Raw genomic sequence first — 8,297 nt, 5'->3', positions numbered from 1 at the left:
GGGGGGTCCGAACAATACGTCCTTCATGAGCAAAACTCCTTCAGCCTCCAGAGACCCAGAGACTTCCCCATTTGGGGTCACCATCTTTCCTCGCACACAGTATAGAGATCATGAGGCCAGGCTGTCAATCACAGACACCCCCCACTTCCTGTGCCAGTCATCATACCGGCATCATTGCATACATGGGCATCCCGGCATCATTGCACACATGGGCATCCCGGCATCATTGCACACATGGGCATCCCGGCATCATTGCACACATGGGCATCCCGGCATCATTGCATACATGGGCATCCCAGCATCATTGCATACATGGGCATCCCGACATCATTGCATACATGGATATCCCGGCATATTTTCATACATGGGCATCCCAGCATCATTGCACACATGGGCATCCCGGCATCTGCATACATGAGCATCCCGACATCATTGCATACATGGGCATCCCGGCATCATTGCATACATGGGAATCCCGGCATCATTGCATACATGGGCATCCCGGCATCATTGCATACATGGGCATCCCGGCATCATTACATACATGGGCATCCCGGCATCATTACATACATGGGAATCCCGGCATCATTGCATACATGGGAATCCCGGCATCATTGCATACATGTGCATCGCGGCATCATTGCATACATGGGCATCGCGGCATCATTGCATACATGGGAATCCCGGCATCATTCATACATGGGCATCCCGGCATCATTGCATACATGGGCATCCCGGCATCATTCATACATGGGCATCGCGGCATCATTGCATACATGGGCATCTGGGAAGGAGCCATTAGGGATTGAGATGAGGGCCCAGCTGTCCCCACATCATAGTGGCGTCTTCCGTCCCCCTCCATCCTTCTTTACCCAAAATACCAACATTATGGGACCGTCTGAACTCCGCCCACAGTCTGCACTTCATCCTCCCGGATTCTGGGTGGCAGCGCCCACATAGCACCCACTCCTCAGGTTGGCCCTGACCAAACCCCAACTCTATATATATGGGGATCGCCAATCATGCTCAACATCATCAACCATTGGTTGGTACCACCCAGACCCCGCCTCTAAATATGCAGGTACCACCCACTCCACCATGAATGTCTTTTTGGGTCGCAGTCACTCAAAACAGGTTCATGCTGCAATCCCGGGACAGAGGGCCAGGCAGGTCAGCAAGCCTTGGCCCTTGGACTGTAATCAGTTGGGGCCAAAAGATGACTTTAGGGCAAACTCCGGCCCTCCAGCTGTTGTGGAACTACAAATCCCATGAGGCATTGCAAGGTTCTTTACAGCCACAGGCACGACACTCATAGACAACTGCATGATGGGATTTGTAGTTTCACCGCAGCTGGAGGGCCGGAGTTTGCCCGCCTCTGCTTTGGGGGTCGGGTCATTTTTTGAACGTCACGTAAGCTGTACACTGCGCCTCCCTCAGTGCCCCCCTCAGCATCCTTCTGTGTCCCCCGGTCAGCTGATCGGAGGAGCCGGTTGGAAAGTCTTTCTGCCGTACGGAGTTCGCAGCCAGCGCACGTTGCGTCCGTGTGCGTTCGTTCCCGTGTTTGCTGCCCTATGAGTTCAGCGGGTGCCACACGCGTGACGAATGCGAGAAAGTAGCTCAGGTAGCCCATTCTGCTACACGCGCCCCGTGTATGTTCCCCGCGCGTTGGGGGCTCATTTAACGTCCGTCTACGTGCGGCAAAAAACGTGCATTTTCCTGTCGGCGTCTCGTGTGCCAATAACCAGTGATGACGCCGCAAGTGTGAACGCGCCTCGAAGCGAGCACGTGATGTGTGTACGGTGCACGGAACGCTCAGGTGTGACCGGGGGATTACGGATTGCGGCTCGGGAAGGGTCCAGGCTAGGTTCACACCGGCACTGCACCGCACGACACCCGGGACGCGCGTCCTGGGATCACGCGGTCCTGTACAACGCAGGCAGCGATTGCCGCGCAGCCAATGGGGTGACATCTGCGCGGCATGTACCGTCTTTTTGCCATACACAACGCGCGGCTGTGTTTCGGAAGCATGTGCAGAATCGCGGCGGAAAAATCCGCCCGGCGCGACTGGGGTGCCGTTAGAAAATAATGGCAGCCCACAGCGCGATCGGTTCACGCCTTGGCCGCGCGGCAATCCGCACGGAATCGTGTGCGCGGTGAGGTGTCGCCTAGGTGTGCACCTAACCTCAGCGTTACTTCTTGTGTCGCCTACCGGGGACAACGTTGAGGCTTTTCCGCTTCTCAGATCTCCTTCTCTGACAGCCGGCCGTGACAGGTTCCCTTTAATCCCCACTGACTGTTCCTGAACAATGAGCGTGAAGACAAAGACGACGCATCGCGAAGTCGGGTAAATGCAGAGGTAAAAATATCTTTCCTCCGCGTCCCCGCAGGTGGAAATCTGCAAAGATGGAGAAATGAATTAGAGCAAAAAGGATTTCCGCTCCGGGGCTCTATAAACACTTCCGAAAACGGGAAATTTTGTGCAAACAATTTGTCAGAGCAGATGTCACCGCGAACATGCCGGCATCACTCCGCCTTCCCCCCTTCCTAGAGATAAGCTGGCCCCGGGGGGCTCTATGGATCAAGGGTTTCATTAAGCGCGCTCGCTAACGAGAACCTACAGAGGCGGCCAGCTTTCCCGGGGCCCCACTCAGGTTCTCATTAACTCCTAACAACCCGCGCCGGGTCTGCGGGCCCCTCTGTGTGTCCCGGAGATGAATATCATGAGGGAGATTGTAATGTAACAAGACGAGAGTACATACAAGATGATATTATATGATGGAGGAGGGAGGCCGCCCCTTGGTGTGTTGGTGGTTGCCCCTTGGTGTGTTGGTGGTTGCCCCTTGGTGTGTTGGTGGTTGCCTCTTGATGTGTTGGCGGTTGCCTCTTGATGTGTTGGCGGTTGCCTCTTGATGTGTTGGCGGTTGCCTCTTGATGTGTTGGCGGTTGCCTCTTGATGTGTTGGCGGTTGCCTCTTGATGTGTTGGTGGTTGCCCCTTGATGTGTTGGCGGTTGCCTCTTGATGTGTTGGCGGTTGCCTCTTGATGTGTTGGTGGTTGCCCCTTGGTGTGTTGGTGTGCCCCTTGGTGGGTTGCCCTTTGGTGTGTTGGTGGTTGCCCTTTGGTGTGTTGGTGGTTGCCCCCTTGATGTGTTGGTGGTTGCCCCTTGATGTGTTGGCGGTTGCCTCTTGATGTGTTGGTGGTTGCCCCTTGGTGTGTTGGTGGTTGCCCCTTGGTGTGTTGGTGTGCCCCTTGGTGGTTGCCCCCTTGATGTGTTGGTGGTTGCCCCTTGATGTGTTGGAGGTTGCCTCTTGATGTGTTGGTGGTTGCCCCTTGGTGTGTTGGTGGTTGCCCCTTGGTGTGTTGGTGTGCCCCTTGGTGGTTGCCCCCTTGATGTGTTGGTGGTTGCCCCTTGATGTGTTGGAGGTTGCCTCTTGATGTGTTGGTGGTTGCCCCTTGGTGTGTTGGTGGTTGCCCCTTGGTGTGTTGGTGTGCCCCTTGGTGGTTGCCCCCTTGATGTGTTGGTGGTTGCCCCTTGATGTGTTGGAGGTTGCCTCTTGATGTGTTGGTGGTTGCCCCTTGGTGTGTTGGTGGTTGCCCCTTGGTGTGTTGGTGTGCCCCTTGGTGGTTGCCCCCTTGATGTGTTGGTGGTTGCCCCTTGATGTGTTGGAGGTTGCCTCTTGATGTGTTGGTGGTTGCCCCTTGGTGTGTTGGTGGTTGCCCCTTGGTGTGTTGGTGTGCCCCTTGGTGGTTGCCCCCTTGATGTGTTGGTGGTTGCCCCTTGATGTGTTGGAGGTTGCCTCTTGATGTGTTGGTGGTTGCCCCTTGATGTGTTGGCGGTTGCCTCTTGGTGTGTTGGTGGTTGCCCCTTGATGTGTTGGTGGTTGCCTCTTGGTGTGTTGGCGGTTGCCCCTTGATGTGTTGGTGGTTGCCCCTTGGTGTTTTGGTGGTTGCCTCTTGGTGTGTTGGCGGTTGCCCCTTGATGTGTTGGTGGTTGCCCCTTGATGTGTTGGCGGTTGCCTCTTGGTGTGTTGGTGGTTGCCCCTTGATGTGTTGGTGGTTGCCTCTTGGTGTTTTCGTGGTTGCCCCTTGGTGTGTTGGTGGTTGCCCCTTGGTGTGTTGGTGGTTGCCCCTTGATGTGTTGGTGGAGGGTTGCAGTAGTACATGGAACGTTCTTCTTTTGGCCCCTCTGTAATGGAGCCTAGACATGTGCCATTCGTTTCGTTACGAATCGAAATTCGTACTAATTTTCCTGAAATTCGTAAATTCGGAAGCATCCGAAATCCGAATGGCAGTTTCCGAATTATATCCGAAATCCGAAATTCCGTTAGCGAATTTCGGATCCGAATTTCTTTGAAACGGGAACTAATATTACCCCTGCAAATGTGGAACAACATGACAAGATTTTTTTTTTAATCCGAAATACGGATCGGCTGCTGCTGAGAGTCGCATTACAATACACAGGCAGGAAATACGAAATTCCGTTGACGTATTTTCGTTCCGTTACGAACATTCGTTATATTGAAGGTAAAAAACAAAATACATTTATATTGGAGGTGATGGGAGTTTTTTCTTTTAAGTCCGAAATACGGAATTCGGATCCGGAATCCGTTAACGGAATTCGTATTTCGGATAAAAAAACAACTACCACATCGACTCCGATACTAACAAAGGTATTTTTGCTTTTTAACTTCATCACAACGAATGTTCGTACAGTCACGAAAATGTGCCGAAACTAACGAAAATCTGTATTTCGTACGAATCCGAATTGAGTTTCGGATATTCCGAAACGGAACGAAACGGAACAAATTTTTGACGGTGCACAAGTCTAATGGAGACTTTCACTCACTATATAAGTTATCAGACATATTGGACTCCCATGTTTCCTGATGCCCCGGGACTCTCTCTATACCCCCTGCGGTCTCCTTTCTTTGGGGTTTTGTCCTCTGTTCAGTCAGTAAGGCTCCCCCTACCACGCAGGTCCTGATGAAGCGTCCTTTGATTCGGGGAAACGTGTTTAGTTATCGTTTCCTTTACTGTGTATCCTTATTGCCATTTCAGTGCTGCCGATCTCCTCCAGCCCCTTCCTGTCTACATGCACTCACTCCTGGTCCCGCTGCATAGTGACAATGGAGGTCCATGCCTACCCGAGTATCATGTGACTATGGCTTGCAGCACTGAAGCTTGATTGGGGAACGGTTGTCTCTCAATGGAGGATGCTGATCATTTTATGAGAGAGTAAAACGCCTCTTGAAATGACGTTAACCCTTTGCGGTGATGACTAGATGGCCACATGTAGCAGCGTCCGCATGTGCGGGATATCCGAGATAGAACTCCGCCCCCGGCTATATCTCCAACCTTGTCGTCGAGGGGGTCACCAGGCCCGTACATGACAGATAGATCCCTATTGATATCACGTTGTCCTTTCTGTTTCCCTTCTCTGTCCGGTTCCCTCGTAGACGCCTCCTCCTTCCTGTTGTCTCACACGGAGCCCGGAGCCGGCAAATGATTATGGATCGTCCTGTTTAAGATTCAGTATTATTTATGTCCCATATGTGCGCAAATTCTCGGCGTCCATTTATAACCGTCAGATTAATGGGAACCGTTTCATGAGAATAAATCTTTTTGTTGCTTTTCTCGGAGAGAGAGAGGGGACGACGGAGAGGAAAGAAGCTGAATCGTATCATTTTTACAGCGCGTCGAACGCTTCTAAACAAGCCGGCGAGGTCGGCGGGCGTTCTGCGTGTTAATGAAGTATCTGTGCTCGTTTGTTAGCAAAAACCCACCGGCCCAAGACGCGTTTCCCGAGTCAGCGTAACAATAGCGTAACAATAGGAGCCGTGTGTACAGATATTACCGGAGCATTGCAACTGCTGGTGGAATGTATTGTAATGTATTGCTGGGATTTGTAGTCCTCTATAGCTGGTGGTATTATTCTGCATTGCTGTATAATGTATTGCTGGGATTTGTAGTCCTCTATAGCTGGTGGTATTATTCTGCATTGCCGTATAATGTATTGCTGGGAGTTGTAGTCCTCTATAGCTGATGGTATTATTCTGCATTGCTGTATAATGTATTGCTGGGAGTTGTAGTCCTCTGTAGCTGATGGTATTATTCTGCATTGCTGTACAATGTATTAGAAGAATTGTCACATGACACGCACACACGCAAAAAGTATCGGTAAGTGGTATCGGCGAGTACTTGAGGAAAAGTATCGGTACTCGTACTTGTTCTGGAGAAATTGGTATCGGTACATCCCTGGTATGAATACGAGTGTGAAATATTACATGTGAAAATGTTATCGCTCCCAGTTTTATATGTAGACCCGAAAATCTGGGCGATCAGATTACAAAGACTACAGAATGACCCGTACAGAAGGGACCCCCCCCCCTCCCATAGGTCAGTTATACCCCCAGTGAGCCGCACTGTCTGCAATGTGACGGACGCACAATTCAATTACAAAGACTTTATACGAAGAAACAAAGTATCAAAGGCGATCTCTTAAATATATAGGAGGTAACGAATGATTTATTAGCCCCCAGATAAAAAGAAGATGGTTAACAGGTGTGGCAGTGTAAGCCAATGCCACGGTGGAGGATGGCGACCTTGGCACCCAGGACTCTCAGCCAAGGGGACTGAGAGGGTCCAGAATATAAACAATGTTATAAGGAAGCGCCCGGCTTTTCAGGTCCTTCCAAGTTTTCCTAAATGTAGCCGGGATCTGGAGCTCTGGAGATGATCTTAAGGTGGCCATACACTGTACAAACATCGCAAGACCTTAGTCTGGCGAGGGTTGTAAAGCTCAAAAGACGTGCGACCGTACAGTAGAAACGGTCGCACGTCTTCGTTCACACTGCTCGATTCTCGTACGATCGCGGGATTTCCCGCCATTCTCGTACGAGAATCGTGCAGTGTATGGACACCTTTAGAGCTCTGGGTGGGGTGAGATCTCCAGTCCTGGGGCCGGGTGTTACCAATGACCAGTATAGCTGGATCAAGTGGCTGAGAGCGGCCTTATCAGGAAGCCAGCCCAGTGCTCAGAGGAGTGTTGGAGTTGTGTGTGCGTGCAGGGAGCACACGGACAAACTCGGGTGCGTGCTGGACGCACACGGAACAGCCAGGGGTGGCTGGGAGAGGTCAGGAAGGTCGGTGACCCCAGGGACCTGTCGGACAGACTGCTGTGCCCACGAGGGGAGAGGTCAGGAAGGTCGGTGACCCCCGGGACCTGTCGGACGTACTGCTGGGAGAGCAGAGTGAGTGCCCACGAGGGGAGAGGTCAGGAAGGTCGGTGACCCCCGGGACCTGTCGGACGTACTGCTGGGAGAGCAGAGTGAGCGCCCACGAGGGGAGAGGTCAGGAAGGTCGGTGACCCTAGGACCTGTGGTACACACTGCTAAGAGAGTGAGGGCTCACGAGGGGTGAGCAGCGTGAGTGTCTTGGGGCTGTGGAAAGCCATAGAAAGGACTGTCTTATGTTGCTGCTGCTATCTTGTGTTTGCCCTTTAATAAACTGCATTATACTTGACTTACCTGGACTGCAGTGGAGTGTCCTTGCTACACGGGATATATGGATACACTGTTATCGGGGTTAATAAGAGGTAGGGGGGATACAATGCGGATGTATGACATGATTTGACGGAATGTTCTGCTGCACATGTTATTTGATGTAAAAAAAAATGTTGTTGATATGAATCGGGGAAAAAACTAATAAAGACTTTGAAAGAGAAAGAAACAAAGTATCAATGCGTGTTCAGTGGGGGTGACTCCGGACTGTTACTCCGGACTGTATGTTACATTTCCCTTTTCATCTGATCGGAGTTTCGGAGGCTCTGCATGCGTCCGGACTGGGATCTCTTGGTACATATGCCCGGAGTTCTTCCTCCGATGTTCAGGAATGTGTTCTCTCCGGTTAATTACAGCGCGGATGCTGCTTTGCCGTCTTTGCCCCGGAGCGAGCATCGCGGATCAGAATTCATTAGTTCATCTCATACATACACAGCTACGGAGCGTCCGCGTCTCATGGATGCGCCAACATTAAGGGGCAGATACATTTATACTGAAAGCTGAAGTTTAATCTGCTTTATGTTTTGCCTTCCCTGGTTCCTCCCCTCCCCTCCCCACCCCCCTCATTAATATGCTAATTTCAGTTTTAATTACATACATGATTTAAGTCCCAGTGATGTCATCGCTCCCTGTGCTTCTCTATGATATGCAGCAAGATCACTGTATGGTATAGTGTCACAGTAAATACAGTTTCCCTTTAACATATATACTGTATCTGAAGCACGGTGCACCTGCACCC

General features: G+C 51.4%; 1 protein-coding gene across 1 annotated transcript; it reads right to left on the bottom strand.

Moving 5' to 3' along the window:
* Nucleotides 1-2,665: 2,665 nt before the first annotated feature.
* LOC108800888 (putative uncharacterized protein DDB_G0284695) lies at nucleotides 2,666-4,162 on the bottom strand. Its single transcript, XM_018572871.1, has one exon. The coding sequence runs from the start codon at nucleotides 4,160-4,162 to the stop codon at nucleotides 2,666-2,668; it is 1,497 nt and encodes a 498-aa protein (XP_018428373.1).
* Between the last annotated feature and the right edge of the window lie 4,135 nt (nucleotides 4,163-8,297).

Source organism: Nanorana parkeri, unplaced genomic scaffold, assembly GCF_000935625.1.
Source record: "Nanorana parkeri isolate BGI_ZX_2015 unplaced genomic scaffold, ASM93562v1 scaffold2153, whole genome shotgun sequence".
Classification (NCBI taxonomy): domain Eukaryota; kingdom Metazoa; phylum Chordata; class Amphibia; order Anura; family Dicroglossidae; genus Nanorana; species Nanorana parkeri.
The sequence above is the reverse complement of the archived record's forward strand: the minus strand, read 5'-3'. Positions and strand labels throughout refer to the sequence as shown.

Bases quoted from the DNA above. Each gene is read 5' to 3' on its own strand.
- LOC108800888 (XM_018572871.1), bottom strand. From the start codon at position 4,162: ATGTACTACTGCAACCCTCCACCAACACATCAAGGGGCAACCACCAAC.